This window comes from Ziziphus jujuba, chromosome 4 (genome assembly GCF_031755915.1).
Source record: "Ziziphus jujuba cultivar Dongzao chromosome 4, ASM3175591v1".
NCBI classification, from domain to species: Eukaryota; Viridiplantae; Streptophyta; class Magnoliopsida; order Rosales; family Rhamnaceae; genus Ziziphus; species Ziziphus jujuba.
In genome coordinates, this window is record NC_083382.1 from 4,212,685 (window position 1) to 4,226,559 (window position 13,875).

The following is a 13,875-nucleotide window of genomic DNA, read 5'->3' on the forward strand; positions in this document are numbered from 1 at the left end:
TTTTTCCCCTAGTGATTATTGCTGGTGTGGACATATTGCACACTATTGAAGCTTTCATTACTCTCCCTGCCCGCCATGATCCGAACATGTGTAAGAGTGTGATGGAAATTTGCTTGCATTTGATGAATATAATATATATGCCAAAAGATATTGTACTTCATAGAAACAACCAAAAATTTATAATATAGTTTATATGTTATTCCAATTTTGAGCTGAATGTCTATGGTTATTTAGCAAACATGATCTTTTCTCTCTTGATTGTGCAAATAATAGGTGAAGAAACCCATGAATTTATATAGAGGAAGGACTCTTGTAGATAGTCCTTCATGTTGAAGAGACATATATGGATATTCTAGAGGTACAATTCAGAAGCACTATGAAACTCTCATTTTTACCGTATTTGTTTATGCATTTTGTAATATTGAATCCATTTTTCATTCCTTCTGACTTTTTTTCTCCCCTATATGTCTCTGTGAAATTCATAAGAAATCCAATTCAGTTGCAAGAGAAATATATATCTCAACGAGAGGCATAACTAGACCCAAAGACACGAAAAAAGCCGCAGGCTCTTTGGAAAACCAAACTGAACCTGAGCTCTCTAGTGCAAAAAAGATGATGAAAGATCTATCTCCATTGCCCAGAAAATCAAATTCCAAGGAAAAAGTTGAAGGGATCCAAACACCAAAGAAATCAAGGAGTGAAGAAAAAATATTAACTGTTGAGGATATGAAGAATGATCAATATGCAGAAGTAAAGAGGGAATTGGAAATTGTGAAAGAGGAATTGAACATGCTTAAGCTTGGTATGGCTGCTGCTTTGGAAGAGAAATCAAAGGGAGAGAAGCAAACTAAGACAAAAATATCATCTTATTCGAGCTCTTTGCAACCAGTTAAGAAGGACACTGGGAAAGAAAGCGAAGAGAAAGCACTAGTAGAGTTCGCTAAGAGTGAAACTCAACTAGAAAATGAAGCTGATCAAATATCATCCAAGATTGAGCAAGCAAAGAAGAAACTAAAGGACATCATTGTAGATCTTCAACAGACAAGAGAACTTGAATTTGATATGAGAAGCGATAGCTTAGACCATAGGACTGGGAGTTTTCGGAAACAAGAGGACTTGCAGGCAGAGTTGGAAGCAGCAAAGAAGGAATTGGCTTTGGTGAAAGAAGAAAATTTTCAGTACTTGACCTCCATGGATATCATAAGAAACGAACTGAAACATGTCATGGCAGAGTTGAGCAGGTTGAAGAAAATAGAAGAGAAGTTGGATTCAATCATTGAAGACCTCAACTCAAAGATTCTCAAATCAAAAACCAAGTTGGAAGCTGTATCTTTAGCTGTTGAAAAGGCTAAATCAATTGAATCCAATCTCTCTTACACCCTTGAACAGCTCAAGACAGAAGCAGAGAATGCAAAGAAAGAAAAGGAGCTTCCAGTCAAAGAATCAGTAAACTTGGAAGCAGAAATTCACAACACCAAGTTTGAGATAGGCCTAATCGAGGAACGATTACTGAATGCCACGAAAGAGTTTGAAGCAGTGAAATCATCAGAAGATTTAGCTGTTGAAAATCTAAGGTCTCTTATTGAGAATATCATGACAGCTAGAGCTCTTGTACCTCAGCAAGGCTCCTTAATTACCATATCAAAGTTTGAATATGAGTACTTGACTGGACGTGCAGTAGGAGCCGAAGAAATTGCTGATAAGAAAGTTGCAGCTTCTCAAGCATGGATTGAAGCTATAAAGGCTAATGAGAAGGATATTCTGATTAAGATAGATTTAGCTCAGAGAGAAATTAGAGGGAAGAAATTGGAGGAAGAGAGAGAAGCACATACAACCAAGAGGGCAAATTCTGGAAAGAGGATGGTTGAAGGAGCTCAACTATATAACAGGAAACAGAACTGGGAGAGGAATGCAAGATTGCATAGAAAAATCATGAAAGGGAATGATAATTCAACCCCTTCAAGGAAAGACAATCACAATTTTACACCATCAAGAAAAGGAAATGACAATTTGGCTCCATCAAGAAGAGGAAATGGCAATAATTCGACTCCATCCAACAAGCTAATCTTAGCATATGAGAGTTAATGCAAAAACAGGGGAAAGAAAGTCCTGAATCTGGTCAAGTTATTAGTGGCAGAGAAATGGGCAAAGATCTGTGAGGCTCTAAGACATTTGTCACATGCTCTTTGGACAAGGGAATTGATCAATAGACCATTAAATAAATAAAAGATGTGGGACATTTTTCAAAATGTTGGAGGTAAATATGAACTCAAAGATGTTTCAAAAAGATGTGCAGGTCAAAATATATTTACATGAAGAAACAAGATTCCTGGTTGGTGTGAGGCATTGGATATAAAGACAATGGATTCGTGGATATGTATATTGATAAAAAGTTTATTCTAATTGTAGTTTTTATTTTTTCATATTGCTTTGCTTCGATGTTTTCTATATTGAGTTCCTTTTTATGTGTGGATTTTCTGATTTGGGCATGTGTAATCTATTTCATCAATTCCATGTAATATGTGATCCCTTTAAGACCTTAAAAAGTGATTTTTTGTGTTTAAAGGGGAACAAAATAAAAAATAAAAGAAGCTGGATTAAAGAGCATAGAAAATTTGATCGACTGCTAATCTATGCACAGTAAATTCATTGCCACGCACAATTACGTAATACTGGACAATTCTATGTGCACCAAATAAAAAATATAAAAAAAAGAAGATTAATAGAAAATTGTTATACAGACTAGACTAGAGTGAAAATTTACAGTTGAGCAAAATTAAGGTAGTGACACTCAGTAGAGTGTAACCCACTCTGTCATGTGGCAGTAGTCCGACCAATGGTAATTTTTGTCAAAATATTTGACCTGACGGCAGAGTAGACTGTGTTCGGTGGTGCAGTTTTTCTTCCTCGTGGATGGGAGAGAAATTTTATGTCATTTTGACCCAACGTACGTAAACGCGTAACATACTCATTCTCTCATTTGGGTTTTGCCAACTTAGGTCCTACCAAAGTCCCATTTTGGGGTTGCCGTTCGCTCTCGGTTTGGATTGTTTGGAGGCCCAGCACCACCATAGCTTTCACTTTCAGGTATCCCTCACTGCTGCTTTTCTTATGTATATTTTGTATTTTCAATTTCTTACCTATATTTGACCCCCCAAAAAGAAAAAGCAATTTATTTTTTCATCTGTTTTTTTATTCACTTCTTCCACGATCCAAGTATTATTGCTACCCTTTTATCCCAATCCTGTGTTCCTGAAAATATTGTATCTTTTGCGACAACCACGGATAGAAAGCTTCATATTGTATACTGCCATTAATGGGTTCTATTTTCACACCAGGAAATCCAATTTTGGCTTGGTAGTTTTTGTGCTTTCATAGTTTTGTTCTGCTCGTACAATGCCTTGGTGGGATCTGGGATTGCTTTCTCGGCTTAAAATTTTTAGTGGCGCTTCTCAGGTTGGTGATGTAAAACATTTTTAGCTTTTTGGGTGTTTGTTGGAATGCGTATTTCAAAAGTTTAGCTTAGTAGACGCTGGGTTTGTTTTGCTCTTTTTGTGTTTATTATAATGTTGAAGTTTTCCCCTGACTCCTTGTGGGTGATTCTTTTGGTGGAAGAAAAAGGGCTTGTTTGGACTGATGGATATTAGAACTAGATCAAAGAATTGATTTTCCCTCCCCCTCTTTTTTTTTGGCATTTTGGGTCGTCTTTTTTTTCTTTCTGTTTTGCTTACCAGTCTTTTAGTCCTTAATATTCTTCATAACATTTGAACTTTGGTTTATAAAGACCCATATGTTGAGAACTTTTTTCTTGTTAACGGATGACTGGGTGATGACTAAATAAATGTGCTTATTCATTGGGATTGATATCATATTTACACTAAGAAGTGGAATGTGTTGGGAGCAGAGAGTCGATTTCTGTTACACTTAATCCGAAAAGTAGTATCCGATATTCCTCTTTGGTAGTCAAATACTATACATCTGACTATGCACTTGCTATTTGTTAGTTTCTGGTTTGGAAGGGTTTAGTATTTAGGGAGTCCAAATTACTGGAAACTCTTTCCTCTCTGTCAATCCCACCTACCAAATGAGGATCTATAACTCAGCACCTAATCTGAGAGTTTTTGTTCATAGGATCTCTATTTTCTGCTTTGTAACTTGTGAAGATTCTACTCTCTTCTTGACCTCATGATTGCATGAAAAAAAAAAATATCATGTTAGCCAATTAGGAAGTGATCATGGCAGACTAAGCGAAACTTTTTTCATTTTAGAATAAAGTTAGTAAATTTGGGGACTCTATGATGTGTACTTCCTAAAAATTGATTTTTTTGGGGTTATCTATGATGTGTCAAGCAAGAGGCAGGAGACATCATCCATTGACTTTCCATTTATAGAACAACAGACTGAAGAGGTATCTCTTTTTTTTTTTTTTTTTTTTTTTTTTTTTTTTTTGTGGGTTGGTAAATGTCAGTTTTCATGGAGTGTGGGCTTCTGTGGGTTTAAAGAAAAACCTGAACTCTTGTACACATGATGGTGCAGTTTTTTCTTTCTTCATTTTTCCTCTTTTTCTTCAAGAAATAATCTACACTTATTTCTTTATTGGCAGCATTGTCTGGAAGTAAAATTTGACGTAGGGAAGTCTACATATTACAAGTTCCGGTCTACTTCATTACTTAAGTTCACACTACTTATGGGGACCTACTTCCTTTCTACCTGCTTTCTTCTTATGTGGTCTGCTAGGACACTGATGTTTAGGACTCATCACTTTCCCAAGTCTTTGCTAGTCGTTCCATTCTCCATGTTGATCGTATATTTTTGTTGTCTTTTCTGGTTGAATTCTGTTAGGATACGGATTATAGGAAACAAAGGTGCTTGAAGGAGATACGGTATCGTTTAGGTGGTGGCGATCGCTTGAGGGCATAAATTATCACCATCACAGGCAGTACCCTCCAGTGCTCATAAAACCTGAGTCCTTGGCCCTCCATTGATCTAATTGTTAAGGGTAACGAAGCACCTTCACAAGCTTTTCACTGTTGCCTCTTAATTGATTCAAGGGTGGCAGATTTATTGAGTAAAAGTATTCCATGGCCTGGTGCTAATGAGCTTCATGGAACCTAAACCTGCCGGTGGACAAAACATAGCAAGCTAGTGACATAAGAGGTGTTAGCAGCTTGGAGGAGAACTGGGTAATTCAACATATCGTTCTTCATGTTTCATCACTTCATTCATTTATATCTTGAGCATGACGAGTATTAAGCTGAAGTCAGCAGAAGGATATTGGGTTCCCTATGAAGTGAAATTTACTATTTCCCTGAGCTTAATTTCTATGCACAATAAAGAAAAAAGGAAGGAGCATATTCCATGCAAGCTTGTGTAAAATTATTAGCATCGGAAAGGTTTCTCTTCACTGCATGTCAAGGAGCTATCTGGTATACTGCCTTGCATGCAACCAAATTGCTGTTGATGGAAACAGTTAAATTTAGTGAGTGATGGTTGATGTTATCCTGACTGCAATAGCTGAAGGAAGGAAATACCCTTGATTACTTCAGAGAGAATGTTCTTGGTCATTCAGAGCCGTGAGATCTAACAGAAGCATCTCGCTGCTAGCAATTGATTTTATGCCAATCATTATTCTTGAATTCGTTATTAAAGCGAGTGGTAGAATCATCTTTTAAGAATTCCATCAACAAGGGACTTAAGGAAATTAGTATTCTACTCTACGTACTACAACCATCTATGAAGTTTTCTGTATGAATATTTGTAGATAGTTCTACAATGCGAAGTACCAGGTCTGTAGATAGATTTATTTGAGTTAAACATGAACAGACAGCTGACATTTCGCCATTTCACTACGTTCCCAAACATGGTCAAGACATGCTACCTAGTCATTCACTTCTATTGGACCTACCAGGGTCTATTGAGAATCTTGTGCAGAAAATAAAACTTAAGAATTTTATACACTAACTTGTATGTACCTATGAGGTGGTTAGAAAAACAGAAATGTAACCATCCCTAGTTATTATATCTAGCATATAACCAGCCATCATATATTAGATGTAAGATCAGCAATACTGAATTTAAGTTTGTGAAGATCATTAACAGGCTTTGTCAGCTGAGTATGTTATTCGTTTCTTGATTCTGGCACATCTTTTGCCTGTCCAGCAATTGCTGCATAATAAGCAGATTCATATAATTTTGCTATTTATGTATTATCTGCTGTCAGGATTCTGTATTTTCTTCAGTTTGAGCAGTAGTTTTAAGTGTTTTGCTAGTGGTCACTAAAAATATGGATGGCAGCTGTTTAATATGATTTATCTTATATTTGTATCTATTCCACATGGAGCTGTCCATGATCTATTGAATTGGCTATATCAATATTAGGTAATGCGTTTAGTATGTCAATATTATTATAATTACGACTATAATGATCTTTCCACTTATATTGATCTCTATAATTTTTTTTTTTTTTTCCATGAATTACTAATATGATGTGTATGTCTATTGTTTAGTTGTTATTATTTTATAGAAAAGCTGAAGGGAATGTATGCTTTATCTTTTGCCTTTGTGCAAATAGTTGTCTTTCATTGCATAGACATTTCAATTCCTATGGCAGCATAATGAAGAGAAGCTAACAATTTTTTGTTTTGGCAATAGAAAAATTGACACTTTGATGCCTGCTTTTTTTTCCAGCCAAATAGAATGCAGGAAGTTCAGCTTGGTTCGCATACAGTAAGGTCCCATGGAGTCACAGTTGCAAGGACACACATGCATGATTGGCTGATACTCATGCTTCTAGTCTTGATTGAGATCATCTCATTATATGTTATCCATCCGTTTTATCGTTATGTTGGGAAAGATATGATGACCGATCTCAGGTATCCCTTGAAAAGTAACACAGTGCCTGTTTGGGCTGTTCCTGTAAGTTTTCTTTTTTCTAGTATTTTGTAAACATAAGTTTCCTTACCAATTGTTATTCAAGTATACTTCCTAGATTTGCAAATTTCTTATTTGAATATTGAACTAATAATTATCTTTTTGCCCTTATTGTTCTTCTTTCTTGTTCTTTGTTGGATTAGATGTATGCAGTATTGCTGCCCGTCTTGATATTTCTTGTTGTATATTTCCGTAGAAGAGATGTCTATGATCTTCACCATGCCGTACTAGGTGAAATTTTGGCTCCATATTGATTTGTTAGTAAGAATATTTCTTGTACATAAGAACCTGAAGAAAATTTTTTATACGAAGATAAATTGATGATTTGAAGTTGCTTATCGATGCAGTTCTCTTATTCTCTGGTCTGATAACAGCAGTTATCACAGATGCTATAAAAAATGCTGTGGGTCGACCTCGGCCAGACTTCTTTTGGCGGTGCTTTCCAGATGGAAAGGATGTATGGTTGTCAGACCCCCAGTCGTTAATAAATTATATCATGTTGTTGATTATGGAATTAACAACTAATTGCTTCTCAGGTTTATGATCAATTGGGAGATGTTATATGTCATGGTGATAAGAGCATCATAAAGGAGGGCCATAAGAGTTTTCCTAGCGGGCATACTTCATGTAAGTAGCACAAAGTCCGTTCTTATAACCACTGAATGTCTACTTATGCAGAAAAGTAGAAAAGAGATTGATAAATATTGACAAAACTATGCAGAAAAGTAGAAAAGAGATTGAACAATATTGACAAAACTAAGGGCATTTCAGCATCAAAAATCTTACAGAAGAATGTTTGGCCAAAAAAGTTAGCTGAGCACATGGCATGAGCACTAGTTTTACTTTTAATTTTACTCTGACACACTTGTTATTGTTATATGCAGGTTCCTTTGCTGGTCTGGGTTTCCTTTCTCTTTACTTGTCTGAAAAAATAAAAGTATCCGATCGCAGAGGCCACATTGCAAAATTATGCATTGTTTTCTTTCCTTACTTTTCGCATCACTTGTTGGCATCTCTCGAGTTGATGATTACTGGCACCATTGGCAAGATGTGTTTGCTGGAGGTCTCCTAGGTTTGTGTTTCATGGTGATTTGTAATTTAGCCATCTAGCAACTTAAGCAATATAGTTTTGCTCGTCGTTGTTGACTTTCAGGATGCATTTTTGCAGGGCTCCTGGTGTCTACATTCTGTTACTTGCAGTTCTTTCCACCCCCTGTCATCATGAAGGTAAACTTTAAGTCTTGAATAGCTCGTATTATAATTGGTATCCTGGTATCACATTCTTTAACTGGTGCCAGTATCATTTAGTTAATCAGATTTCTAACTGGAGAGTATATTTTCTCATCCTTGGCCATAAACCTTTAGTTAGGTATTCAAAGTGGTATATTCAGCATATCATAGAACCAAATGAACATGGCCTTTGAAAGTATTATTTTTAATTTTTTTTTTTTTTAAGTTTCTGGTTCTTACAATAACTATTCGACAAAGGCCTCCATCAGACAATGTTGCTGACGTTGTTTTCTTGTAGATTAGAAGTTCTATTTTTTTTGTGCTGCATGAAAACGTCTTGTAGGTTGGGGCCATATGCTTACTTCAAGGTGCTGGAAGAATCGCCCGTGGGCACACAGGCACCAAATACGACGAGTATACATAATGACCAGGCGTTGGAGGTTCAGGTTGAGGAGAAACATGAGGGAAGAAGAAGCAATGGATGTTTGGGGCTATCTATAACAAATGATGATTCTTCTTTGACATTGGAAGAACTAGAATCTGGGAGGAGATAATTGTTTTAAATTTCTAGCTTTTAGACCCAAGATTTGTCTATGCTGTAGTATATTCCACGGTTGAACCTCAAAGTTGTAGAAAAATACCGCAACTTGAACTATTACAAGCTTTCCTTTTCATTGACCTTCAAACCGGAAGGGTCTCAGTTATTATTATTATAATTATTATTATTTTTGGCTTTGGTTTTGTACTTCGGTTCACTTGAACTATTACAAGCTTTCCTTTTCATTGACCTTCAAACCGGAAGGTCTCAGTTATTATTATTGTAATTATTATTATTTTTGGTTTTGGTTTCCTACTTCGGTTGTGCCTAGAAATATGTGCAATGCAATATATTGACATTCTGGAGGTGCTTATGTTGTATGGTGTATGTGTGAAGCATTAATCTTCAAATTTATTATTCAGCAAAATAATAATAATAATAATAATAGTATTAGTAGTAATAATCTTCAAATTTACTGTATAAATATTGTTCAATAATTTGAAAGTTGCTGTTATAATAGGTGAGGCCGTTAATTCGTATGGCCTAATAAGGTCGGCTGTAAAAAGTAAAAAGTACAAGTGAATATTACTCATTTTTTATTTCCTCTAACGAGAACCAAAATCACAATTATCCACTTAAAAATGCTTTTTGCGTCAACCTCTCAATCAGAGACCATATCGAAGTTCTACAATACTTGCCCTAAAAAGAAGAACAGAATAAATTAGTAATGTTCCAATAAAAATTTATAATTTATTTGCCTTTGCAGTTATATCCAAACTCACGATGATTCACTTCCTTTTGCAATTTAAAATCTCAAATTTTATTTTGGCATTTTTATTCTAATTTTCAACATCAAGGATTTTATCATAAATAATACATATTGTATATTATATGGTGATCATTATTAATTGATTGTAATTCATTATTAATTAATTGTAATTCCATATTTTGGGCAAGTAATTTCTATAACATGGGAATCTTTTTTTCATTCCATAAAGAGTTTTAAAATAAATTATAAAAAATCTAAATTCTCTCTTTTATATATGTCATCCAAAGAAACCTTAAAAAAATCCTATATATTATATTGTCTCTCTACTTTATCATCTTAAAAAAAAAAAAAAAAAACAAATAAAAGAAGCAAAAAATGGGTTGTGGAAAACGAAAGATGGAACTCGTAGCTGATGAAAGATCTCGGAAGATAACATTCCAGAAGAGAAAAAGAGGCATGTTAAAGAAATGCTATGAGTTTTCTACTCTATGCGGAATAGATGTTTGCATGATCATCTATGGTCCTAAACAGATCGGACGGCCTACAGAGCTCGTAACATATCCCAATGATTCCACTCAAGTAGCCCGCATTATCAAACAGTTCCAGAGCACTACCATCTACAAACCGCCAAAAAGAATATTCAATTTATCCGACATTTTCATCGATCGGAAAAGGAAGATCGACTCTGAAATCTCCAAGCTGCGCAAAAGGTATTTCGCGGCCAAGTATCCGATTTCCGACGAGCTGACGAACTCTCTCTCGAGGGATCAACTCTGTTTCCTCCTAAGTAGATTGGATGCGAAGATTGAAGATGCAAAAGCTATGATCGATCTTCGCAAAGAAAACCATCTTCTGCTAATGAAAAACCCCGTGGGACAAAACTATGCGAACTACGTGCAAAACATTTTTCATGACCAAAAGCCTGCTATCCCGTTGAACCATCATCATCATCCAGTTATGGATCATATGCAATTGCCATTACAAGTCCTGTTGAATCAAACAACTCCTCAAATGGTTCCTCCTCCTCGTTTCGATTTGAATCCGAATCTGGCCATAAACAATGCCATGAATAATCCAGTCACTATGATGATGCTGATGAACGATCAAGCTGGCCCTGAAAACGGTGCGTCGAGCTCGAATATTTTAGATAATCATCAGTTCATTGGTAGTAATAATCATGTGTGCGGACCAGTTTTCAATGATCCAACGCTTGGGATGATAGACAATATGATGTTTAGCAATATTGGGGGCCAATATAGCCAGGGGGTGCAGGTGCAGCAGCCCATGCCGGACATTCAGTATAATCCGACGGTGAATGCAGCAGCAGGTATTCCTTCTCAAAGGATTAACGGTTGTGATGAAGGGAATCGATTTGATGATGAATTCAGTGAATTCTTATATAGGAACAAGATTCTTTGATGGACATATAGGAAGTAGTAGTTATTTTATATATATGTTCTATATAATTCTGCTTGAATTTGGTTCTAATCAGTATGTGTTTATTTGTTTCAATGTTTAGGGGTTTTAATTTTCTTGATTACTTCATAAACTTATTCATTAACTTATTGTTTAGTTTTTTGCAAAATGTTAGATTTTGAGATTTATTATTTGTCTGAAACGTTGTTTGAGGCTAAATTAATGCTGTTTTAGCATAGTTGCCGTTCAAAATTAATCTTGTTTTTGTTAAATTAATTATAAATTTAGCACTTTTCTTATATTATTCTTTGGCGGTCACTCTGCATTTTTAACCTCCTAACATTTTGGTTTATTACATAATATAGTCCACCGAAGCAGAGTTGTTGATATCTGGATAACAAAAAGCAAAATGCCCAAAATTAGAGATTCATTGCAGAATTTATTTATTAAATATCAAAATACAATCCCTTTATCGGAATCTGAACTCTGTTTGGATATATAAGGCCGTAGAGAATCCAAACCAAACCCATACCCGATCCCTTGCCCATACCCAAACCCCAACCCGAGGCCACAGCCATCCCGACTCCGAACACCAACTTCAAGTGGTTCCATGGCCAGCCACCGAAACCAACCCCTCCAACCAGATCGAAGCGCACTCCAGCATGGCACCCGAACCCAGCTCCACCTTCGGGACCCAAAAACTTTTCCTGCTCAAGTTGTTCCCTTTCCAAATCCATAAGGAATTGTTGTTTTTGGATTTGTGTTTCATGGGGTTTTGAGTGAAAGGAAAATGATAGAGCAAAAAGTAAATTTTGGTCCGACTGGTTGGCTGGGTTCAAATCCTTATCGGTTTAGTGGATAGGGATATATATATATAAAAGTTTATCCCAAAAAAATAAATAAAAGTACTTTTCCCAACTTTCTGTTTTTGTTTTAGTATAATTGATTGGCTTCGGCAATAAAAAAATAAGCTATACAAAAATTACAAAACAAAATATAAAGCTTGGGATAAAAAATCCTTAGATATAAAGATCAGTGGTGGAGGAATAGCAGCAGCAACGGCAACAAAACCAGCAGCAACAGCAGCAGAAACAACAGCAACAGCAGAAGCAGTGGCAGCAGCACCGAAGACAGAGTAAAACAGAGTGCTACAGAAACGAATTATGGAACCCAATTCAAATTACTGTGACCGTTGGGAAACACGTACCAGCCACAGGCATCAGCTTTAATACCGGCTTCAATACTGCACCGTCTTAGTTATTTTTTATGTTAAGATTAAACGCAGCGTTTGGTCGTAAGCATGTAACTAAGCCTGTTGGTTTACTGTAGGATTACCAACTTTTCTCTTTCGTCTTTGTAAAGACCATATAAACTTAAGAGTATCAAGTTTGGAACGGCAGCTTTCTAGGTTGAATGTCGAAAAATAGAGCACTATTTTCATTTTATTAACAGCTTCTGCATCAATCAGTAGCAAAATCCATTACCAGCTATTCAAATTTGAGATGTGTACAATCAAATCTGTTGGGGTTTTGTTTAATAAATTATATCATGTTTTCGATCATGGAATTAACAACTAATTGCATCTCAGGTTTATGATCAATTGGGAGATGTTATATGTCATGGTGATAAGAGTGGCATAAAGGAGGGCCATAAGAGTTTTCCTAGTGGGCATACGTCATGTGATTAGAGCACAAAATCTGTTCTTATAACCACTGAAAGTCTACTTACCCAGAAAAGTAGAAAAGAGATTGAACAATATTGACAAAACTAAAGGCATTTCAGCATAAAAAATCTTACAGAAGAATGTCTGGCCAAAAAAGTTAGCTGAGCACATGGCATGAACACTAGTTCTAAATCTGACACTCTTGTGATTGTTATATGCAGGGTCCTTTGCTGGTCTCGGTTTCCTTTCTCTTTACTTGTCTGGAAAAATAAAAGTATTCGATCGCAGAAGCCACGTTGCAGAATTATGCATTGTTTTCTTTCCTTTACTTTTTGCATCACTTGTTGGCATCTCTCGAGTCAATGATTACTGGCACCATCGGCAAGATGTGTTTGCTGGAGGTCTCCTAGATTTGTGTTTCATGGTGCCTTGTAATTTAGCCATCCTAGCAACTTAAGCAATATTGTTTTGTTCGTCATTGCTGACTTTCAGGATACATTTTTACACGGCTCATAGTGTCTACATTCTGTAATTTGCAGTTCTTTCCACCCCGTATCATCATGAAGGTGAACTTTAAGTCATGAACAGCTCGTATTATAACTGGCATTATGGTGTCACATTCGTTAACTGGTGCCAGTATCATTTTGTTAATCATATTTCTAACTGGAGAGTATATTTTCTCATCCTTGGCCATAAACCTTTGGTTAGGTATTCAAAGTGGTATATCCAGCACATCATAGAATCAAATGAACATGTCCTTTGCAAGTGTTATTTTTAACTTTTTTTAAGTTTCTGGTTCTTACAATAACTATTAAACAAAGGGTTCTATCAGAGGATGTTACTAACGTTGTTTTCTTGTAGATTGGAAGTTCCAAGTTTTTTGTGCCGCATGGACATGTTTTGTAGGTTGGGGGCCATATGCTTACTTCAGGGTGCTAAAAGAATCGCGCGCAGGTACACGAGCAACAAATATGACGAGCATACATAACGGCCGGGCCATGGAGGTTCAGGTTGAGGAGCAACATGAGCGAAGAAGAAGCGATGGAGATTTAGCGCTATCTATAACAAATGATTATTCCTTTGACATTGGAAGAACTAGAATCTGGGAGGAGGTAATTGTTCTAAATTTCTAGCTTTTAGAGCCAAATGTATGTTTGATTGCATTAGGCAGATGTATATGCTGTAGTATATTCCACGGTTAAACCTCAAAGTTGATTTTTGATACTTGCGGGAAGCAATAGAACAACACCTCAACTATTACAAGCTTTCCTTTTCATTGACCTTCAAACCGGAAGGGTTTCAGTTATCATTATTTTTATTTTTGGTCTT

The 13,875-nt window shown here is 36.1% G+C and overlaps 2 protein-coding genes and 1 pseudogene across 2 annotated transcripts; all 3 read left to right on the plus strand.

Annotated features, from left to right (window-relative positions):
- Nucleotides 1-612: 612 nt before the first annotated feature.
- LOC112491430 (protein PLASTID MOVEMENT IMPAIRED 15) lies at nt 613-2,085 on the plus strand. The gene has a single exon (XM_060816457.1). The coding sequence runs from the start codon at nt 613-615 to the stop codon at nt 2,083-2,085; it is 1,473 nt and encodes a 490-aa protein (XP_060672440.1).
- Nucleotides 2,086-2,758: 673 nt separating this feature from the next.
- LOC107416103 (putative lipid phosphate phosphatase 3, chloroplastic) lies at nt 2,759-13,498 on the plus strand (annotated as a pseudogene).
- LOC112491352 (agamous-like MADS-box protein AGL103) lies at nt 9,909-10,886 on the plus strand. Its single transcript, XM_025072897.2, has one exon. The coding sequence runs from the start codon at nt 9,924-9,926 to the stop codon at nt 10,884-10,886; it is 963 nt and encodes a 320-aa protein (XP_024928665.2). The 5' UTR covers nt 9,909-9,923.
- Nucleotides 13,499-13,875: the final 377 nt, after the last annotated feature.